We start from the raw sequence: 23,787 nt of genomic DNA on the forward strand, positions 1-23,787 counted from the left end.
TATGAGTTTAAGCCATAGAAAACTTCTCCAATAAGATGACATATGGGAAAGTTCTTTCTAAAGTGCAAGGTGCTGAGCAAACAGAAAAGTAGCTGCTTCAAGCCGCGCTCTATAACCGGAGGTTAGGTCACCTGCGGAACACCTTACCCATCTGCATGAGTGAATGACGATGGATTCCTCTGATTTCATTTATAAAAATATTTGCTTGATCACAGTCTAATTTTTTTTTTTTTTTTGGTTATACAGACGAACATTTCCGTTTCCTCCAAGACCAGGGAATCCACTTGATAATCACATTGGTAAATGGCACCCAAAACCATCAGAACCGATTACAAACTGCAGAGTCCAGCTAACTGGTGTTCCTCACGTGTTTATGCCAAAAGCAAGATTTTTAAAAATATATACTATTTATCGACCTCTGTCTGGTTAAGTGGACTTGTCTTATATTTATGTCTTTGAAATAAGGTAATAAATTAGTAATAATAGCATATGTTAAAAGCTTTGATACATCATGTATCGCCCTGAACCAGGAAAAGGTATTTGTCCACTAGAATAAATCTCATTAGAGTCACCCCACCTGTAGAACTATTAGGACCAAAGAGCATTCTTCACTGATAATCCAAGCGGTGGTGACAAGACATTTACAGGGCGGGGGTGGGGGGCACATATGCAGGTGCAGCTGGTGATACTGACCCTATTCCCTGAGGTCAGTGCTTACGGACCTTCCTCGAATACCCTGACTTGCCTTTTATCTCTTTTGCTTACTTCTATTACAGCCGAGGCTGCCGCCACTATGTCAGGCTAACCTTTATAGAGAATTGACTAAGCCAAGTCCTGTGCTCTGCCTTTTACCCAGATTAGCTCATTTTGTCCTTACCATTTTTCCAGATGGAAACTGGGCCAAAGAGGTTACACAACTTGCCCATGGCCCCTGAGCAATCATGGAGCAGGATTTGAACCCAAGAGGGCCAGTCGCTGAACCTGAGCTTTGAACCTCACGCCTTATTTTCCTTCCGATGAGACAGGAGCATAATGATTAGTAGTCATCAAGTGGTGAACAAGAGAGGGAGCCCCATGTCTTTGCCCCTCTGCCTATAAGGAGGTGGCTTCCTGGCACGAAGGGGAAGGGCAGGCAGATGGGTCCCAGAAACCTTGGCTTTGTGGGGCTCCTGCTAAGCTCCTTAGCCCTGATGCACTGTGAGCAAAGCTGCCCAGACCAGCAGGATGTGTTCGGCGCCTCTCCAAGGAAGGCTTTTTTTTTTTTTAAGTTTTATTTATTTTATTTTTAAAATTTATTTATTTTAGAGAGAGAAAGAATAAGAGAGAGAGAGCACAGGCGGGAGGAGGGACTGAGGGAGAGAGAGAATCTCCGGCAGACGTGCCACTGAGCCCAGAGCCCATTGCAGGGCTCGATCCCACAACCCTGAGATCAAGACCTGAGCCAAAACCAAGAGTTGCACCGTCAACCAGGCACCCCTCCAAGGAAGGCTCTGAGTCACCGCTTGACCCATGGCCCCAGTAGAAGAGAAAATAGGAAAGGAGATAAGGTAGCAGGAATAACGAGGGCATTTGGATAATCAGGAATGAAAGAGAAATGGAAAGAAACACACCAGATGGTCCTGGGCTGTACTTTTATTTTCTAGCATAAGGGGCAGGACTGGTCACAGGTGGCCTTTAGTGACAATTTGCAGGGCAAAGGGGGGGATTTTTCTCCCAATACCCTTTTCACATACACCCTAACATATGTTTTCCACATTAAGCATCATTTACTCCCTCAGAATCTCTGGCGACTCCCTAAATAAAGAAGAACCAAGGGGTCAGTCTCTCTCTACCTCTCTGTTTTATTTTTCTATACCCTACAGGCCTTCATCTCCAGACGCTTCTATGATAACCTTCCTCCCAGCCCTCTCTGCCCCATCCAACACCAGCATAGCCAAAAATGATAAATAACAGTAACCGGCATTTATCAGATGCTTAGTATGCTAAGAACTAGCTAGGATAACAGGCACTACCTAATTTTATCTTCACAAATTTATTGTGCACATTTTACAGATGAAGAAACTGAGTCTCGAATGTCTTGTCCTGGAGCACAACCCTGTCATTTATAAGTTCCGCTACATAGGGTTTGGAAGCTGCATTCCCTAGAGCATAAGTGCCAAATGACAGCGAAGTTTCTAGTCACAGCTCTGTCACTTCCTCGTAGCGGGAATTTGAAAAAATGATTTACCCCCGAGGCTTCATGTCCTAATCTGTACAACTAAGGGGTGATCCGCAAAGCCCCATCTACTTCCACATTTCCACACATATGGTGTTCATCTTGTTTTTAATTAGAATTTTTGAATTGGTACCAGACTCATGGTACCAAGGTCAGAAAGGAAATGTCACTACGCCTCGTCCCCCAGTTACCCTGTTCTCTCCCCAGGGGTAGCCATTGTTTCTGTTGCCTTCCAGAGAAACTCCACGCGTATATAAGTATCATTTCCTGTTTCCTTTTTTAAACACAAAAGGTAGCAAAATCTATCTATGTTCTTCCCCTTGCTTTTTTCACATAAAATTTGGTCTTCAAGATTATTTCCTGCTTATATACAGAGAGTTGTTTTTCCCCTATTATTTGGCTGTATCATAACAAATCCTACTGACAGAGATTCAGGTTGTTTCTTTTGCGTTTTCAGCGATGCCACAGTAAATACCCCTACACATCCTTCAGTTGGCACGCGTACACGTATCGTCTGTATTTTGTCTCAAGTGTGGGGAGAGCCGGGGGGAGGGCGTTGGGTGCAGGGGGAGAGGAGATAGCGCCAAACTACTCTTGGTGGTCTGCCCTCACAACTTCTCTAAGATAGCTCCAGCCCAGGCCTCACACCATGAGAACAGGCAGAAACTAAGTCAGGAAAGTGCTGGGTGTGCAGGGGGTGTTTGATGGCAAGGGGGGGCAGGATTGACAAATAGTGGGGATCGGCCCCGAGAGTTTGTGCTAGGAGAATTACATGTCATCAACAGGGGAGCTGGAAAACCGGGGTGGGCCATCGAATCAAATCAGTGACCAAGCATGGGCGACCCAGGGGACAGAGGTAAGAGGAAGAAAATCAGAGGTGGACAAACGCAGACGGGAACCGCAGAGGAGCCAGGGGTCCCAAGAGCAGCCAGGGGAGTCCAGAGGGCAACTCAGGGGACGTTTCCCCAGACCATGATGGAGGTTCCTCCTGTGGCCTGTGAGGTAACAGCAACTCTTAACCCAATGGACACGGGGCCCCCTAAAACCACACACAGACATGCCTTTGGACCCCAGCCTTTTCTAAGGAACACTTGCTAAAGAGGTAGCAGTCAAGGGTGATTTCCTGTAGGAACCATCCTATGCTTCTGGGGTAAGAGCGACACTTTAGGGGGGCCTGGGTGGCTCGGTCGGTTAGGCATCTGCCCTGGGCTGCGGTCCTGATCTCAGGGTCCTGAGATCAAGTCCTGCCTCATGCTCCCTGCTCAGCGGGGAGTCTGCTTCTCCCTCTGCCCCTCCCCCAGCTCATGCATTCTCTGCAACTCACTGTCTCTCTCTCTCAAATAAATAAATAAATAAATCTTTAAAAAACGAAAACAAACAAAAAATAAATAAAAGTGACACTTTACAACCTAAGGGGCAGAACCCAGAACTCTCTTTCAGGAAGTGAGTCTGGAGCTTGCATGTGGAACCGAACGTGCAGGGCCGTGTCTTGTGGACATCTCTGTGGCACCGTGGAGGGCAGGATGTGGATGCAGACTGACAGGGCTTGTGAAAGCCCCTCGCATCTTCAACCGTCTCTTTCTTAACGGCCAGGAAAGGAGGCCCCTGTCCTGCCCGTGCCGTAGTGCTTGTATGAAGGGCAAAGCGAATCACAACGGGGCAAAGGCCGGCTAACCCAGACAGCGCCACACTCATGCCCGGTGCTGGTAGACGTGCTGCTTCCTTTGTGCCCTATCCATTCTCCCTCCCCCATCTCTAGACTCACCAGTTTCTCTGCTGCTCCCCAGAGGACTAATCTGCCTGCTATAATGTCATTATTTTTTGTTGTTGTTGTGTTTTACCTAAATCTGGACGTATTTCAGGGTAGAAGATGTATGGCCCAGGGGCTAAAACTGAAAAAGCTGCAGAAAGCGAGAGGATCAAGCCTGAGAGCGAAAAGGGAGAGGCATCAGCCAGCAAAAGCACAGAAGAGAAGAAGAAAGAGAGAAAGAGAGAAAGAGCAAGGACAGTACGTGACAAGCAGACAGGCTGCATGAGGGCCGCCCTGGGCCCTCGGAATCCCGGCAGGATCCAGGATCGCAGCACCACCACCACCACCAGCAGCACCCCCCTTCACCACCGGTCTCGCTCTGCTCAGATCCTGCCCCATTACTAGGAGAGCATGGGCGTGGTCACGGGAATGAGGAAAGTACTTCACTTGGCTTTTAATCCTCAAATCCTAAAATTGCCAGCTGGTCAGCTGCACGGTTGTAGCGTCCCTTACAAAGGATCATTGACAATATCCATGCAAACACAGTTGGGACACATATTCCACACATCTGGCAAGGACCCTGGGGAAAATCCTCGTAGGTCGGAAACTAGGGGGGGGTGGAGGGGGAATGCCGGAGGTGAGCCTGGCAACCCCAGCCTCCTCCGAGCAGGCACGTCACACTCCCACCACTGTCCCACCCCCATCACTGCTCCAAACACCGTCACGAAGTGGAAATGACTCTGCTTCCCATGAAGCAAACTAGCTAACTTCTCCTTTTTTGAAAGTGGAACAAATATGCAACCAAGCTCTATTTTTTTTAAGTGAAAAAAAAAAAAAAAACCCACGTATTACATACCAACTGCAAGAATGCCGCGCTGCTGTTATAATGTAAAATAGAACAAGGCTGAGAGCATGGCGTAAACTCAGGATCTCGAGTATGTTGGGCCTCAATCAGAGGACCCATTCTTTCATTTGTTATATAGACTCCCTGCACAAATTGTGTCAACTATTTTACTTCATTTTATTATTTTTTAAGATTTTATTTATTTATGTTTGCAAGAGAAAGAGAGAGAGAGAGGAAGAGAGAACATAAGTAGGGGCAAAGGGAGAGGGAGAAGCAGGCTCCCCACTGAGCAGGGAGCCTGATGCAGGGCTCGATCCCAGGACCCTGAGGATCATGACCTGAGCTGCAGCTGGACGCTTAACCGACTGAGCCACCCAGGCACCCATATTTCATTTTATTTTATGATTTTTAAGAATTTTATAATTCAGACAATGAAACGAAAGAAAACACAAGTCAGGTGTCAGGCATTCGACCTCAGCGCTGCTCTGAGGAGTAACTGGAGGATATGAATGTCAAGATATTCCAGACACCAAACTCAAGAAGTCTGCCTACTTCTCATCCCCCTGTACGTCTGCACACAGCAAAGAGCCAGTCAGTGTTAGAAGGATGAGACAAAACCAAAACAAAAGCTTTCCAGCGGGTCTCAGCCTTGGTTGCACGAAAGAATCACCCGGGACCTTCTAACGCTCCCGATGCCCAAACCTTTACCTCACAATCTCTGCAGTAACGTGGGCCTCAGTATTCTTTACAGTTCTCCAGGGGACTCCAAGGTTGAGAACCACTGCCCCCGACCCTACCCATTTCTGGTCTTCCCCCGGGCCACCCCAGCACCCCTCCCCTCCTGTTCTCTGTGCTTCTGCTTGGCAAACTGAAGAAAAATCAGAGGTCAGGGAGTTGGATGCCAAAGGCGTGCCTAGCGGCTGCCAAATCAATCACCAGAATGTGGTAGCTTAAAAATCCCCACTGATGCCTGGAGCTCCTGACAGACTCTGGCCAGGCTAGACTGAGAGAGCACTGTGACCCCTGTGCCTTCCCGAGTAAGGCTGAACAGGAGAGAAGGTGCTGGAGTGTAAAAGCCTCATCTCCAGGAACGATCACCCCTGACAGATCAGCTTGGAGGTTTACACCAGTGGTCCTCAAACTTTAGCACCAGAATCACCTGGAGGGCTTCTCAGACACAGAGGGCTGGCCCCTGCTCCCAGAGTCTCCGCTTTAGGAGGTCTGGGATGAGGCCAAGAATTTTAAGGGTTTTTTTATTTTAAGATTTAAATTTTAGGTAACCTCCCCACCCAACATGGGGTTCGAACCCACAACCCCAAAATCAAGAATCACGCTCTTCTGACCGAACCAGCCAGGCGCCCCAAGCATTTTCATTTCTAACAAAACGGGGCTGCTCCTGGTCTGGAGGCCATCCTTTGACAGCCGTTGGTTTAAGTTGCCCAAACAACCTCATTTAGTTGTGCATTTAGTTGTTCTCAACACTTCAGGACGCACCAACATCGCCTGGGGGGTTTCAAGCCCCCCCAGATCCGTTATGGGAGGGGATCTGCCGCCGCACGTGGGCAACGATAGGTTCTCAAAGCTCCCCCAGTGACCGCGCCGTATGTAGGCAGGAAGGAAGTATGCTGGGTTGGGAGTTACTGAGTTAACTTGAAATTCAATTGACGTTATTTTAATTTGTTGTTAGTCGTGAAGATAGTCCTTCCCAGCTTTAAAGACGATTGGAGAGCCCTACACAGAAAGAAGCCTCTGAAAGCAAAATGAATAGGCGTATGGCCTCTCTCTCGGGTTCTGGTATCTTTTTACAGATCAGTGCCTCGGCCTCTGTGGAATCCGGCTGTGCGGGACCAGGGAAGAATGGGAACAAATGACTTAGCAGACCCGTCAGGCCCCGGTCTGTCTGTGGGAGGGTGACTGCGTTTGAGGCAGGAAGAGGCCAACACTGAGTGGATGGGCTGGATGGGCAACGGTCCCTTGCTGGGGGGCCACCGGGACACCATCCTGCATGGCTTCTGAAGTGTTCTGCCCTTTCTCCGGTTTGCTTGGTTTCAAAACAGTGCTAACTTACTGTTCATTATCTGAGAGTATTTCATTCAGGTCCTTGTCTCTTGCCCAATGCCTCCGCGGTTGGGCGCCATGTCTCTCCCTAGCACCCGGGAGCCTGTCGGCTGCTCAGCAGCCATTGGGTACAAGTCGCTCAGGAAAAGTAAAGCAGCCAGGTTTGTCGGAGAGACAAGGTTAGGACATCTGTCACCTTTTTACCACGAATATCCTGTCCTCCTCCCTCTGCCCACCCTCTTCCAAGAACACACACAGTGCATTCATAGTCACAAAGATCTCAGGTGGTTTGCTCAAAAGGTTATCTGAATTTTAAAGAAAACACTGGAAAATGAGAGGAACTGTTGAATGCCAAGTGAAGAATCCTGAGTGATGAAATTTCATGTTTCTCGTTTTCATTGGGTGGGGTGGGGGGAATCCGGTGTTCTACATGGTTTCCTGCAGGTGACCTAAATCTCCGGGGACAGGCCTAGGGAATCGGAGGGATTGTTGTTTCATTGTAAGCTCTGTTGTACAACGTATTTAACAGTTTTGGTTAAGTGAAATAGTCACTTACCATATTTTTCCTGACATATTTACCCGAAGAAGATACGGTCAGAGTAAGTAGGGTCGAACAGATGCGAGGCCAAAGCCCCGAGGGGTATGGGTAGTTCTAACCATCACGGGGCTGCCCAGGGAAAGCAATGCCCGGGTTTTGCGTACCCTTTCTCTCCAGCCATCGCGTGACTAGAGGGGACGATGCCTTATGTTGAAAGAAGGCTGACAAATGTTTCTTTTGCTTATTTGGGGAGGGTCATCTGGTAAAATGCTTTCCTGCGGTTGTCTGCTCTGGGAATTTACTTGTGGAGCTCGGTTACATTTTTACCGCATTGCCTTGAGAAACACACCTGCAAGTACAATTTACTATCAGATGGAAACGCCCCACGAAGGGGGCCCACATGCTCTCATGTCTTTTCTGTTTTAAACTGGTTATTTTGATGTCTTTTTAAGAGAAAGCTTACTCATATTTAATCAGACTTGCCCAGACCCTAAGGCTGTCTTGGTTTGAAGTTACTCACCTGGGGAAGCTGCATTTGACCATCTGACTACCTTTTTTGCACACTGGAGACCTATCCTGGCCTGTGGAACCTGGCGGCTTAAAGGAATGGATGTATTTTTATGGGACAGAATACACATACACTTTTCACATTTAACTCTTTCTATTGTCAGTGGGATAATAGACGCACAAATGCTTTATAATGGGAAAAAAAGGATTTTATTAAAATGATAGTTATTGTCACTACTAATCTGAATACTTTTCTATTTTTATTATATTTCTCTCTCTCTTTTGAATAGCCAGTTTCAAGAATACAATTCTAGAGAGTAAGTTGGAAACAAATGTTCTTGGCCATGCCCTTGTCTTCTCCCTGGCCTGCTACCAGCCCCCCTCTGAGTAGGGAAGGGAGACAAGGTGGGCTCTTGTGTGGGGCGTGGAGGCCCTCAGTCCAGGCGTGGCAATCGTTGCTCAGATCAGCACAGGCTCAGAGTTGCCAGAGAAAGGAACTGAAAGACAGGGATAAGCCAACAAACTAAGTGGTGGATGCATGTTTGTGGTAAATGAGAGGGCAGGAGAGCGGGGAAAAGAGATGCGGGCTGGTATCTCAGGGGCTAAGGTACCTTCACCACAAGCTGCAGGAGAAAGGGGGACAGGGTGTAATCAGAATTTCCCATCGCCAGCCTATGGGGGAGCAGAGAGCAAAGAGTTTGGGAGGCTGAGGAAGAAGGCAATCTCCTGAGGTCTCTGACGTGGTGTCTGAGGGGAGCAGATGGTGGGCTGGACTTTCTGGGCTCAGCAAAGTCCCTTACCAGGTCTCTAAGCCCTGCTTGCTTCTGATCCTATTTTACCTTGAGAGAGAATCAGTCCTGCCCCCCCATCCCGGGCAACCTAACAGGGCTCGAGCACTGAGAATCGAGCACTGCTGCTTGAGCTACTGACGCTGGCCAGTCCCACTCTTGCCAATCTCTTTTCTGTTTTCACTATTATGATCCTGCATTTTTTTTTCCTCTTCTAGTTTTTAATAGGATGAATTACATTAGTAGATGTTCTAAAGTTGACCCATTCTTGGATTCCTGGTTTTAGCCTATGCAATCTCTGGGACGTTTTTTGTTCTGTTTTGCTTGTTTTGTTTTGGTTTTTTCCAGCACAGTTCCTCTACTTGTTATTTGAATGATTGATCTAGGACTCGGCCTAAATTTTCTTCTGATATTTGTTAACTGGCTACATAGCCAATATGCTTGTGGTCTTAGTGATGCACCAAGATAAGGATGGTCTTTGCTTCACAAAAGATAATCATAGTCATAGAGTTACTAAAATACAGGATGCCCAGTTACATTTGAGTAACAGATAAACAACAAATAATTTTTTGGTATAAATGTGTTCCATGCAATATTTGTGTGGCCTATACTTATACTGAATTGCATGAGATGTACTTATACTAAAAAAAAATAAAATAAAAGTATTTATTTGAAATTTACATTTAACTAGTGTCCTATATGTTTATTTGCTAAATCTAGTAATCTTAACCATAAAAACCAAGCATTATGTTTTAAAAAGAATACATGAATTTTTAAATTAATATTGCCAATGGAAGAAAAAAGCACATGTCAGCAAACCTTAGTAACCACTGGGCTCCTGTTTCTAACAACTACAATGGGACCGGGAAGCAGGAAATAATAAATTCATATATAACAAAGACACATAGAAGAAAAATTGAGATTTCAAAAACGAACTAGATTTCGTGGTTTCGTTTCAAGGAAAAGAAACCAAAACACCACCACCAACTGGCCCCTCTCTAGTAGATAACTCTCCTTTCAAACCACCTTCTTTAATCAATCAGGAAAGGCTTCCGTGCTGTTGTCCCCCCCCCCCATGCCCACGCAGACTTTTCTATTCATTTTATGTTACAGAAATTTTATTTCTTTTTCGAGTTTTCAAATCAGCTCTTATTGGCTTGAAATTTATCCTCTATGGAATTTGTATTCCTTTTGTATTCCTTTCAAAAGACTCCTCAAAATGTTTGTGACTACCTGGCCTTTCAGCAAATCGTCATGCTGCTCAATGCATATTTTCTGGGTCTGAACTCCATCCCTAGTTTGAGAGGAAGACAGATAAGAATACTTTCTCAGGGGGCGCCTGGGTGGCTCAGTCGGTTGAGCGTCTGCCTTTGGCTCAGGTCATGATCCCAGGGTCCTGTTATCGAGCCCCACATCGGGTTCCCTGCTCAGTTGGGAGCCTGCTTCTCCCTCTCCCCACTGCTCGTGCTCTCTCTCGCTATCTCTCTCTCTGACAAATAAATAAATAGAAATCTTAAAAAAAGAAAGAATACTTTCTCAGCTCTACTGGTAGATGCAGCTACGTGATATTCCCTACGGGAGGGGAAGCAGTAACTGTTGCCTGTTTTGGCGTGAGAAGACGGAAGTAAACTATTTATACATAAAAAGATTTGGGATAGTTCACATTTTGGAATAAAATAAAACATGGTTAACTAAAAAATCCTATTCATCCAGGTATTACCACAGTTTCATTTTATTATTTAAATGGTTATGATTTTTTCATGAATACATGTAAATCTTGGATAAATTTCATGTCATTCCTCAGTCAGTCGTGTGTCTATTACGTACTGGACGCTGTTCTAGGTTCTGGGATATAAAGGTGAACGAGACCAGGTCTATGCCTCCCAGGGAAACACGGGTAAGTAGGGACAATGGTACATAAATCAATAACTACAATACAGTTTAATAAAAGCAATTGTGTATGATTGTTGGTGTATGGAGTCCCATGAGGACATGGGGGAGGAAGGCCTTCATTCATCTGGGGGTAGAAGATTCAGGAAATCTTCACAGAGGAGGAGTTCCTTAAAAGGAATCTCAGGAGTTCATCAAGCAAAGAGGTCAGGGAAAGGCACCACAGTGGAAGCACACAGGAAGGCTCAGAGTTTGGCACATCCAAGCAGGTGTACCCACGGGCATGTGGTAAGGAGTGTCAGGGTTGAGCAGGAAAGGAACTCAGGACAACTCATAAGGGGCCTTGAAATGGTGTCAAGGGGTTTGGAAGCTATCCCAAGGAAATGAAATCCCACCGAAGGGGTAAGTGCAGGAGGAAATGATTACTTCTGTCATAGAGCTATTCTCTGGATGTTACGTGAAAATGGGTTGGAGATGAGACTAAAGGCAAGGAGATAGGTTAAGAAGTTAATGAAGTAGACGAGGTGAGAGCTCACAAGGGCCTAAACTAGCAGGGAGCTGAGGAGTTCTGCTCTGGACATGTTGAGCTTAAGGCCCCTGTGGCGTGCCCAAGGAGAACCGAGGGCAAGAACGCAGGTCTAGAGCTGGGCAGCTAGGCCTGGTGGGAGGTGGTTTTTTGGGAATCATCAGACAAGGAGTGAGATGAAAGCCAGGAACATGGATGCCATGACCTAGGAGGGATGTAGGGAATAAGAAATAAAAGATAGACATTATTATGGAATGAGCAAGTGGAAGAGAAAGACTCCTACCCCCAAACTGGAAGGGAGCAACCAATGTCACAGGAGATCAAGGAGAAAATGGCATCATAAGACCCAAGGAAGAGGAGCATTTCTATAATTGATTAATTATGTTAAGGGATACAGAGGAAAACGTGTAAGAAGAACAGAAATGCGTGCCTTCGGTGTAGCTGTTGGAAGGCACTGGTGATCCAGAGAGAGCAGCTTGAGTTCTGTGCTTGACACAGTAGCCAGGTTGCAGTGGGTTGAGATGAAGGCATGCTGACTGTCTTTCAAAGAGATTGGGAATTATGGAAAGGAAAGATAGAGGAAAGCTCGAGAAGAACTCAGAGGTGCTCTAGTTATTTTTCATTATGAATATATACCTATCTTTTTTTTAAAAAAAGTGTTGATATTGTTTAGACACTAATTTGAACAGAACAACTATTAAAAAACATTTACAAGATAATTTGCCAGAGCAAATTAGACATTGATTGGATATGTGATGATGTTAATTTTTAAAATAATAATTGTATTGAGGTTATACTTTTTTACATTTTTTTTTTTTTTAGAAAATAACGTAACAGATAACCGACTACCAACCACTAATTTTTTTTACACTTTTCCATATTGACCAGAGGGTGGGTTGGCAAACTTTTTCTTAAAGAGCAGAGAGTAAATATTTTCGATCTTGTGGTCCAAAAGGCAAAATGCAGTTTTCATTTAACCGTTTAAATAAGTTTTCATTTAACCATTTAAGTATATAAAAACCATTCCTAGATCATGGGTCAGAAAAAAACAGGACACTCACCGTGATTGGTCCGTGAGTCTTCATTTGCTGTCTGCAGGACCGTCATGTTTTTTCCTGAAAGAAACACAGCAGAGATGCAGTGAAGCCCTCCTTGTACTCCTCCCTGATCTCATTCCCCTGCCTCTCTCTCCAAAGGGAACTGCTCTCCTAAAGTTAACATCAATCCCAACTTTTCAAATATGCCTATATCCCTAAGCAATATAAGCATAATATGGAGTGTTTTTAAAAACTTTAAATAAATATAATCATTCTGTGCATAGTAATTTTCAGTTGGCTGCTTTGGCCAACACTACATTTGAGATTGAGTCATCTTCATACCCTTGGACTAGTTGGTTAATTTTACCTCTTGGATGATATCTCATTTTGTGACTCTAGTAAGTTTCATGTACGCTTCTTCTGTACATGCACATTTAAGTCGTTTCTGTCTTTTCCGTCTTTACAAACAATACTACAACCAACATTCTTGGCCATGACTCTTTGTGGCACATTTGTGTTTGATCTGGAGCACACACCTAGGATGGAATTATTGGGGTCGTAGGGCACGAAAATATTCAGCTGGCTAAATATTTCCAAATTGTTCTCCAGACTGATTGTATAGAAAAATTTTCTTTTCCAGTAATCTGATATAGTTGGTAACCTGAAAAATTCTCCCAATATGCAACACCTAGAGATACTGAATGAAATATAAGAGGCAACTTCATACATGTATAAAGAAACCTCAAAAAAGCAAGGAAATCCCCAGGTCCCCGGAAAAAAAGTCTTTTTTTTAAAGAAGAAAAGAAAAAGGTGATACAGAAAATTTTAATCCAGAGACAAATTGACCTATGGGGACTTCCTAGAACAAAGGTTTGGGCCCGTAGGGACATAAGAGGCTATGTAATACTTCCAGAGGGTTCCTGTCCATCTCTAAAACACCAGGCCATGGGGAGGGGGGGGGGAGAAAGAAAGAAAGAAAGAAAGAAAGAAAGAAAGAAAGAAAGAAAGAAAGAAAGAAAGAAAGGAAGGGAAAGGAGGAAAGGAAAAGAAAGGGAAGGAAAGGAAAGGGAAGAGAAGGTGGAAGGAAGGAAGAGAGAGAGAGAAAGAAAGTGAAAGAAGGAGAGAGAGAAAGGGAGAAAGAGAGAGAAGGAGGAAGTGATGAAGGGAGAGAAAGAAAGAGAGAGGAAGGAAGGGAGGGAGGGAAGGCGGGAGGAAGCGTTAGGGAAGGAGGAAGGGAGGAAGGGAAGAAAGGAGCAATGATTTTGGCCAAGTTCTAAGTCAGAGTCAGGTGTGCCATGCCCAGGCTGATCTCACCATCACCCTGACGCTGTGGACCCTGGCTCTGCTTCTGATTTTCAGTTCGATTTTGTCTACTTCTTTCTCCTTGTCAATAATTTTGGCGTTCTTGTCTACCTGCTTCTGGGATCGGCCTGTCCCCACAGCAGACCCTGCTTTGTTGGCTTGCACATTTCATGAGGTTTTGGCACCTCCTCATACAACTCTTGGAGTCTGACCCCTGAGGCCTCCTCAGCCTGTCCCCTCTCCATCCCAAGGCTGGCCTTTAAGCCTGAGGTCCAAGCACCACCGGCTCCGCTCAAGCCCGGCACATCCCTGCCTCCATATCTTCCAAACACTATTCTGTAGTGACAGGACTAAGTTGTATTGGGAAAGTATTTACAATAACCTGGTGATGGAATCAGAAAATCTGGGTTTTTGCCAAATGGTGTGAAGTCAGCCTCTGTGTGCCAGAGTGCGTCCTCAGTGCCCCCAAGATTTCTATTATGAACGGGAATCAACAGATACAATAAGCAACAAGATTAGGTCTACAAACACTGCAGGTCAAAGTTATCAGAAAATACTATGTTTTTAAAAAAGACATAAAAGAAGGAATAATTAACGCAAGAAAAAAAATAAAAGCAAGACAAAGTATATTTTTTTTTCTGGAAATGAAAACAATTTTCTAGAGTGAAAAATAGAACGGAACTGAAAAGCCCAATGAACGGGTGAAGCAGCAGGATAGGCTCGGGGATTGCACGAACCCTCCCACCAGCAGCGCAGAGTTCCTGTTTCTCCACGTCTTTGCCAACATTTAAGGGCGGTGCAATCTAGACGCAGGTAGGCGGATTGCAGGTCGTATTGTTTCTCTGCAGAACTGGGCCCATTCCAGCCAAGACCCAGCCCTCTTCTGGCTCCTTGGATCAGGCTCTCAGATACAGAGGGACTTCAAATCCCAGTAAATCCCTTTCTGCCTGGTTTTTTTATTATTTTTATTTTTTGGTGCCTGAAGGCAATGTGGTCCTTGGGGTCAGCTCTCAGCAGGGCTCTCGCACAGGGTTCTCTCACAGGGCTGTGCTTTTTCTCCCTGGTTCCCACACCCTGAAGCCTCTTACCAGTGACTTCGTCATTCCACTTTTCCTGCTTCTGGTCTTAACTTTGCTAATCCCCGGATGTTCTGTTGCTCACTCTGCACCTTGCAGCTCTTCCCTTCCCCCTTCCTATAGGCCAGTTTCTGACCCAACCAACCAAAAACAGTTCCTTTATTAATATGCAATAACCTTCGACGCCGACTGAGGGGGTCTAAGATGTATGTGATACGTCTACGGTTGGAAGGATACCAGAGACATATTTTTCTAAACCTGAAACTAGACACATATTCTGGCAGAGCCTAAAAACCCGGAGATGTTATAATGTATGTCAGAGCATGGATTCCTGAGACTGAATCTTACTTAGGTTCACTATTTAGCTGTGTGACCTGAGGCAAGTCACTTAACCTCTCTGTGCCTCCTTTTTCTCATATGTAAAGCAGGGATACTAGTACCCACCATATCAGGTTGTTAGGAGAACTAAATGAGGGAGTGTATGTAAATTATTTAGAAGGGCACCCAGCATACAATGAGGACTATATGCGTTTGCTCTCATCATTATTACTAGTGGAAATCAGAACTGTCCCAGTCAATAGCAGATGCCAGTCGCATTCATTGAAATGAGATCAGTGTCAGAAAATGCAGCTCCATTTATGCGACTAGTATTTTCTTTAATTCTTTCTTTTCTTCTCAAGGTTTATCTACTAATTACATGGTTCTTACTCTTCTGAAACGGTGCAGAAAATCTCCCCGTCTTTCCTGTCAAACCCAGTGTGTAACCCTGGCCACCAAAACAGTTACGGCCTCCTCGTTTCTGCCTCATGCCCTTAGCTCTCCTTTTACAAACCATTCTGCCCATCGCAGCTAATAAATCCCGTGCTTTCGGAGTCTGGGAAGTTACTTCTAGCTTTCTGATAGTGTTAAGCTGACGTGGACAGGGCACAGGGCAAGAAGCCAGGTGCAAATGACTCCCTCGCTCCCAGGACAGAATGTTGCCTTGACATTGAACCTGAATTTTCTTAGCGTCCAACACTGGCCAAGATACCTAAAGCACAGCTCTTCTTTAACAGTGCTCATCTGTTTGGTCAAAATCCCAGAAAAGCTGTTTTCTCATTTCTCTCCTGGTGACTTCTAAGTAGATTATTTCACTTGGGATAGTAATCAAGACTGCAGCAGGCACTCCATAGAAAGAGAAAGGACACTGACTCCGAGGTATGGATGCTGGGCCAGGTAACTGCTGATATGAGATTATGTTGCCTGTTTGTGGTTGGCGTGACTCGAGCTATATCCTGGAATGTGCTTGCAACGAGGGGCGTCAGGCTGTTCAGTAGACTGGGTTCTGCGACCAAACATCTCCAAGAGACTTGCTGAAGAATTCAATGAAATACGAGTGTAACACCCATACACTAATTCACATCCTCAAGTCTCAGGCACCATTAGCTCAAAAGGATATACATTAATTAATTTAAAAATAGATAATCAGTCTTTAATTTATAAGAGACTTCCCCTTGGCTTTGATTATATAGCAAAGTGTGAGTGGGCATTTTTGCATTTTCTGACATTGGAAATCCAGACAGGGCCCAATAAGCGTGTTGGATTATCTAGGTGAGTGCTGCACTGGGCTGAAACGCTGAATTTCCCCTCCGACTTCCCTGACGTTCTCGCACTACCTGTTCTCAGGAGCTCCTCGGTTTTTAGTGCTCCGCCTCAAATCCATTCTAGAATGATTGTAGCATTTGTCAACAATTACAGAGTTATTTATTTCTGCTGATGCCACCAAGGTTTTGGGAAGTCAAACATGAGCGACCGAGGATTTTCCCTGGCGGCTCTCACAGCCTGGTGGGCGATAGGGACACGTACACACTAAGGGGTCGACACGATCAGTTGTGTATATGGAACTTTAGCTTAATGTGGGTGTGACCCAGGGAAAATCACCAGGCAAGGCGCAGTGAGAGGAGACATCAAGGAGGAGGCAACCTCCAGTCTGGGTCTTTAGGGTTATGTAGGAGTTCACTAAGGAGGAAAAAAAGAGAACTTGTCATTCACTCTTGGCAAGAGCCCCAGAGGCCTGGAGCACACGCTCCGTTCGGCATGACCAGCTGGGCCGTGGGAGGGCCCACGGGAAGAGACGCCATGGGAAGGGGGTTGAAGCAAGAGTCAAAGTGGCATAAGTGAGGAGCACCCAAAGGTCTTCATGTGCACGAGCCACTGATCAGATACGAGCATTAGAAATTAGAAAGAACACTCGTACTGAGTCTTCAGATGATCCTTTTGCTTCGACTCAGAAATGTCAAGAAAATACTCAGAAGCTCAAGGAAATACTCAGGCAAGCTTAACAATCACTCTCAGGACGCGTTTGGAGGCACCTGTGGCAGTGCTGAGACTCACAAGAGGCGGAAGTGGGATGGCGGGCTCTGCTTCCTGGGGTGCTGAGGGACACCCTGCAGGGAAAGGAGTCTGGCCTGGAGGGCTTTCCACTGGGGCAGAGGAGGGACCCCCGGAGTCCCGGTCAGAAGAGCTGAGCAGCTGTGAGGCTTGGATATCTGACCTTTCCCTGTCCCGGCGTCTTGCCCTGTGCCACCTGGCCACCTTGGAAGCTGCGACGTCCTTATGCTCGCTCCCAGCCCCCACACAGTGCGTAAGACCACACACTGTCCCCCTCGGGGCATCTGCAGCACTACCTCCCATTCCAACCAGCCGTCTTTCCACTGGGAATGGTTTGCCTTTCACTTTTCATTTTGCACCTCAGATACCTGGCAAGACCACATGGGGAGCACGCAGGGCAAGAGAAATTGGTGGGGCGGTGTGGTTGGGTGCTGACCGTGAATCTCCAGGAAATTGCCACATGCTAAGTCAGTGCCTGGTGCCTGCCCCCCCCCCCCATCCTATTTAAAGAACCCTAGCTTGAGAACTTTCCTTTTGCTTGAAATACTGACCTACACTACTAGAAACAGGTAGTTATCTGTTGACAGAAATCATGGGCAATGAGTTTATTTACCCAAGGGCAAGTCAACAAAACCACATGAGGCAATCGAGGGTGATTGAGCTTGTTGTAGCAACTGTCAAGGGTATAAATCAATTGCCGCTCTTAGCTCAAAATAATGAGAGTTAATATTTTGCCTTTCCAATACCTTTGATTTGCTCCAATCACATTACTTGCTAAAATAAAGGTTCATTAGTTACAATCAATGCAAAGAAAATATCCCCCAAAGTAACAAGATCAAAGAAAAACAGATGAAAGACTTCTCTTGAAAAGTTAGAATGGATGCCTGGTAACTCCTCCGATGATTTCCTGTTTACTTTCTTTCTTTCTTTTTTTTTTTTTTTAACTTACTTTTTTTTTTTTTAACTTACTTTCTTTTTTTTTTTTTTAACTTAACTTTAGTATACTTTCCAGTAGTACATTTCCATGCCCCAGTTTTTCCAGGAGATTTTGGTACTAGCAGATTTCCCAGTCCACGTTATTAAAAGTAAATTCATGACTTCTGATTGAAACATTTTTTTACACGACCTGCCAAAAAAGTTTATGGTTTCCTTACGATGCCTGTCAAAGTGGGGAAATTACAGGGACCCCGCACTTGTTAGAAGACAAAAATTTCAAGAAAGTTAAATGGAGTGAGGGAGCTGGAGCCGGATTGGCCAGCAGCCGGGAAAGCCAGACAAACCCCCCCTTACTCCACACCCCCCCACAACTACAATTCTAATTGTCTCCGTCTTTCACAGAAAGGACTAGGTTTTCTGGGTGTTGCCCTCCCCGGCAGAGTTCTGTAGCCTGGGGCACTGCACCAGCCTGGCTGGCGTCCTTCCCTGCGGTGGAAAGCGGGGAGGTAGCTTACCCCGAGCCTGGCTGGTGGGCAGCAGCGCGATCACCAGGGCAAAGGCGAGGGCAGCCCCGGGAGCCTTCCTGTCAGCTCGCCGCCCCGGCATGATGCTCCGCTGGCTTCAGCCTCCCTGAAACCTGAACATTTCCTGTTTCCTGCTTGTTTGGGTCGGTGCTAACTTGAAGGAGAGGTGTTTGCCTGTTTTTTAGGAAGTGATGTAATTCTGCAGGAGCCTGTCAGACCAGCGAGGATTGCAAAAGAGAAGTTGTTCTGCAAGCACTGATTCAGTTAGCAAGGTCTCCCGGAGCCCTTTTCCGTCCCGGCCCTGCCGCCGACCCCCATCTTTTGAAACTGTCTCTGAGAAACGGTGTCTATAGCTCAGCTGTCGTTGGGGATCCGGGACTGAGGATCCTGGACCACAGGCATTCTCCATTGGTGATTTTACTCCAACCCAAATGAGTCTCTGGGGCTGCCCAGAGCCTAGAGCAGCGCCATCCAGTAGAACTTTCTGAGATGATGGAGAGGTCCCCAATCTGTCCAATACAGTAACCATTAGCTACATAGGCTATAGGGCACTTCAGATGAGACCAGAGCAACATGAATTTGTGGTTTTATTTTTATTAATTTAAATTAAAAGTACTCCCTGTGGCTAGCAGCTGCTGTGTTGGACAGCTCAGGCCTAGCGAGCAGCGGCACCTGTACCATCAGAAAATGGCCAGGACACTTCTCTCCAGCCAGGCACGTCACCATCCCTGGGCCCTGAATGCCCCCTCCCTCAGAGGGGGGTAGAGGACAACGCTATCCACATGCCTGAATGTGCTCTGCTTCCCCGGAGAGAAATGCTTTCTATTTTTTTTTCTTTATAAAGCCTTTGATTTCTTAGATCAGTTTTAGGTTCACAGCATAATTCGGAGGAAGGTGCAGAGAGGTCCCACGTACTCCCTTCCCCCACACATGCGCAGCCTCCCTTTATCGACATCCTCCGAAAGTGGTACAATTGTTACAATTGTTACAATGGATGAACGCACACTGATACGTCACAGTCACGCAAGGTTCATAGTTGACACTAGGGTTCTCGTGTGTCACACATTCAACGGGTTTGGCAAATGTATCATGACACAAACCCACCATGATAGTATCCTCCGAAATAGCTTCTCTGCCTTAAAAATCCTCCACGTTCCACCCATTCGTCTCTCCTTCCACCCTAACTCCAGGCACCCACGGATCTTTTTACGGACTCCGTAGTTTTGTCTTTCCCCAAATGGCGCGTAGCTGGAACCATGCGGCATGCAGTCTTTCAGATAGGTTTCCTTCACTGAGTAACATGCATTGAAGTTTCCCGCGTGTCTTTTGATGGCTTGATAGCTCATTTCCTGTTGGCTCTAAATAACAGTCCGTTGTCTGAATGAACCACAGTTACTAATTCACTCACCTACTGGAGGACATCTTGGCTGCTTCCAAGTTTTGGCAATTATAAATAAAGCTGCCAGAAACATCTGGGTGCAAGCATTTGTGCAGACGTGTGTTCAACTCCTTCGGGAAAAGACACCAAGGGGCTTGATTGCTGGGTGTATGGTAAAGAGAAATGATCTTTTAAAGGGCCCATTTCTGAAGCAGAACAGGTTCTCAGGGAGAAAAAAATCTGCTCTTCACTTTTCTCCCTTCTTACATAACAAAAAATTTCTCAGAGGTGGTTAGCAAACCAAATAGGACTGAGCTGGATTAGAAGGGAGTGGAAATCCCGCCCAGCGGAAACAATGCGGGAAGGAGGTGTCTGTTTAGAACAGCAGGCAGGGGAGATTAGAGTGTGTTAGGTGTTTGCGTTCTCCTTGAAGTCCTTCCCTTGGTGTAGGTTTAGGGCCTAGGCAGCACAGAATGAAAGTTCATAATCATGTTTGCGCTGGTGCCAAGAAAGGCAGAGAGCGAGAGAGGCATCAGACACCGATCTTGTCTCTAACCCTTCGCGGGCAGGTACCATGAGTCACCCCTTACCAGTCAGTTCTTCTCTGGGGCTCTGGTTGGTGTGAACACTGGAGGCAACTGGAGTTCCTCAGCCCCTGACACAGCCAGCCGTTTTGGGGTTAGTGCATCGCTGCTTTTCAGCGACATTAGTCACTGTTTACCTCCGTTCTTATTCACAAGAAATGGGTTGGTGACTCATGGAATGTTCAGTTTGCTCACGGATCTACAGTATGCATTTCACTGTTTTAAACGGGCTTAGAAAGCCAACTGATACGGTATGCTTTGCCGCTTAGGTGACAGTGCAGAGAGCACTGCTGGAGAAAACAGACAAGCTCAAAACTGGATGACGGATTTGGAAAACAAGAGGGAGCGAACTCTCGCCGAGCAAGTGCGCAGACCACTGGCTCGGACGGTGAGGGCTCTGAGTCTGGCTGGCAGTTTTCCCCATCCTAGCACGCACCTCCCCCGTGTGACACCCACGCGCGGGAGAGGACGCCCAGTGATGGGAGTTCCCTTCCTTTGGCCGTTCGCACCCTATTAGGACTAGTGTTGGAGGCCAGGCTCCCGGCACTCGTTTGGCCATGGCGGGATGTCAGCCTTGGTTTCTCCAATTTAAAACGACAGCTCAACGGGGGGCTTTGCAGAATCTGGGATCTGTGGCTGGACCGCAGACTCTTTCCTGCGGCAGAGTCGGGCAGCTCCATGCAATCTCTCCGAGAGTGCCGGGCATGCCCCTGGGCCGCACGACACCACAGCAGTTAGCGCGATGTGCCAAATCAACGAGGTCCTGCAGAAAGCTTGCACAGCCATGTAATTTTCTTTTGACCCCTGTGCTCTCAAAGACCCTTAGTGTGACTAAGCTTATCTTAAGGAGAGGAAAATTACCATCACCGATCAGAAAAGTGTAGCACCTCAGTGATCTCTTTGCTGCTGTTAAAATCACAGGGAGGCTGTGTGCTAGGTAAAGGCTATTTACCTCTGTTTGTTCTAATTTTACCAACCATTAATTTTGGTAAGTGGCCGCCTGGCCTCTGATTAAATCCGGATGCACCTGTAACTAAAGGGAAGTCAGGGCCCCAGTCACATCCATGAGACCCCGGGGAGGCCCCGGAGGGCATGACAGGCACAGCGGCAGGGGGGCCACCTCGTCCTGGTGCCTGCCATTGGCTTTCAACGATGAAAGGAGAAAGGGAGGCCATGAAGTATGGTGGCTGGGCGATGCTCTGAGGGCTTGTCGCGCTCAAGAGGGCAGGGGAGGGGCTGGAGGGACAGGTTATCGATTGGCTTTTGTCGTCAACTGTCCGTATCACAGAAGTGACTCTCATCCAAATTCTCCTCCCTCCCCACCAGCCCTACAAGAGGAGGGGCAAAGGGAACAAACCCAGAAAGTGATGAGATCTCACAGTGAGTGCGGACTGCCACTCTACCCCGCACCCCTGCCGCTCCCACACACAGCTCCCTCGCACACGCACGTCCTCGTATACACAAGCTCTACACACTCCTGGGCGCTGTGGAAATTCAGGAATATCATCTAAATGAGAGCAAACAAGGACTGTCAAATCCAGGCTTGCGGGAGCAAGGGAGTCGGCCACCATCACTCGCATTTTGCCCGAGAGGCGAAGGCAGGCCCAGGAGCGGGGAAAACTTGATAGTGGGAAAAAGAGAAGGTTTCACGTATGCCCTGATAGCAGAGGCTGTTGGCATGAGGCACTAGAAGCAAGTTCTAATTGTTGGTTCCAGTGACTGGCTAAGGGTGCCTTTTCGGCTTCTCCCAACTCGGAAGAGGGAATACAAGTAGGGACCATTGTTACAGGGATTATTGGCTGGCTTCCTGGACCAGTGACTAGAGATAGGGTCTGACTTGTATGTGTTCGATTTATAGCAGACTGGCTTCCTGAGTTGTTTGCTATGGACCGTGGGTTACAGTTTTACTATCACATATATAGTCTGGCCTTTGTCCATTTATAGATCGTCTCTCAACACACCCACGTGCATACTCACGGAAAAACTCCACCCCCACCGAGACACATGCACACACGTTCTAGGGCTTCTTTCTCTGTCTAAATGTGAGATGGTGGTAGCTGATGGTCTGCAGTGCTTACTTAATAAGAAGGTCCTCAGACATGGTAATAGTAAGAGCAGGTGGGCGTGTGATCACTCTGAAGCTGATTGAGAGGGTGTAGGGAGCAGACTAAGGTCCCAGGCTCTGAAAGGCGTGCCCATACAAATAAATGGGCAGGGCAGGGCGGGGGCAGAAGAACCCCAGAGTGTGCAGAGAGACTACAGTCAGGAGAGGCGCTGATGGCAATTCCGCCATGTCTCGGTTAGCTTGGGATGCCATACAAAATACCATAGACTTTACACTTGACCTTTGAATAACACAGGGCTTGAGGGCACCGACGCCCCACACCTAACTTTTGATTCCCCCAGAACTTAACTACTAACAGCCTACTGTTGACCAGAAACCTTATGGATGACACAAATAGTCCATTAACATCAATTTTGTATATGTATTATAGACCACATTGTTACACAAAAGTAAGCTAGAGAAAAGAAAATGTTGTAAAGAAAATCATAGGGAAGCATGGAATCAGAAAAGACCCCGAATAGCCAGAAGAATGTTGAAAAAGAAAACCAAAGCTGGAGGCATCACATTCTGGACTTCAGCCTGTACTACAAAGCTGTAATCATCAAGACAGCATGGGACTGGCACAAAAACAGACACATAGATCAGTGGAACAGAATAAAGAACCCAGAAATGCACCCTCAACTCTATGGCCAACTAATCTTCAACAAAGCAGGAAAGAATAGTCAACGGAAAAAGACAGTCTTTTCAACAAATGATGTTGGGAAAATTGGGAAGCCACATGCAGAAGAACAAAACTGGATCACTTTTTTTATACCACACACAAAAATAAATGCAAAATGGATGAAAGACCTAAATGGGAGACAGGAATCCATCAAAATCCCAGAGGAGAACACAAGCAACAACCTCTGTGACCTCGGCTGGAGCAACTTCTTGCTAGACATGTCTCCAAAGGCAAGGGAAACAAAGGCAGAAATGAACTTTTGGACTTCATCAGGATAAAAAGCTTTTGCATGGCCAAGGAAAAAATCAACAAAACTAAAAGGCAGCCTATGGAATGGGAGAAGATATTCACAAATGGCGTATCAGATAAAGGGCTACTATCCTAAATCTACTAAGAACTTACTAAACTCACCACCCATAAAACAAAAAAATCCAGTCAAGAAATGGGCAGAAGACATGAACAGACATTTCTTCAAAGAAGACATAAAAATGGCCAACAGACACATGAAAAAATGCTCCACATCACTAGGCATCAGGGAAATACAAATCAAACCACAACGAGATACCACCTCACACCCGTCAGAATGACTAAAGTTAACAAGTCAGGAAATGACAGATGTTGAAGAGGATGTGGAGACAGGGGAACCCTATTACACTGTTAGTGGGAATGCAAGTGCAG

General features: G+C 46.3%; 1 protein-coding gene across 4 annotated transcripts in view; it reads right to left on the reverse strand.

Annotated features, from left to right (window-relative positions):
• Positions 1-18,562, reverse strand: part of TMEM154 (transmembrane protein 154) — a 54,438-nt gene extending 35,876 nt beyond the window's left edge. For 3 of the 4 annotated variants that reach the window (XM_057310123.1, XM_044384367.3, XM_048212314.2), the window contains exons 1-2: positions 18,353-18,562; positions 12,178-12,231 (exon numbers count right to left, since the gene is read on the reverse strand). In XM_057310123.1, coding sequence (XP_057166106.1) covers positions 12,178-12,231; positions 18,353-18,443 — 145 coding nt within the window. In that variant the 5' untranslated portion in view covers positions 18,444-18,562. The remainder of the gene's footprint in view (positions 1-12,177; positions 12,232-18,352) is intronic. The other variant, XM_026499481.4, reaches the window with a different exon arrangement.
• Positions 18,563-23,787: the final 5,225 nt, after the last annotated feature.

This window comes from Ursus arctos, unplaced genomic scaffold (genome assembly GCF_023065955.2).
Source record: "Ursus arctos isolate Adak ecotype North America unplaced genomic scaffold, UrsArc2.0 scaffold_11, whole genome shotgun sequence".
Taxonomy (NCBI): domain Eukaryota; kingdom Metazoa; phylum Chordata; class Mammalia; order Carnivora; family Ursidae; genus Ursus; species Ursus arctos.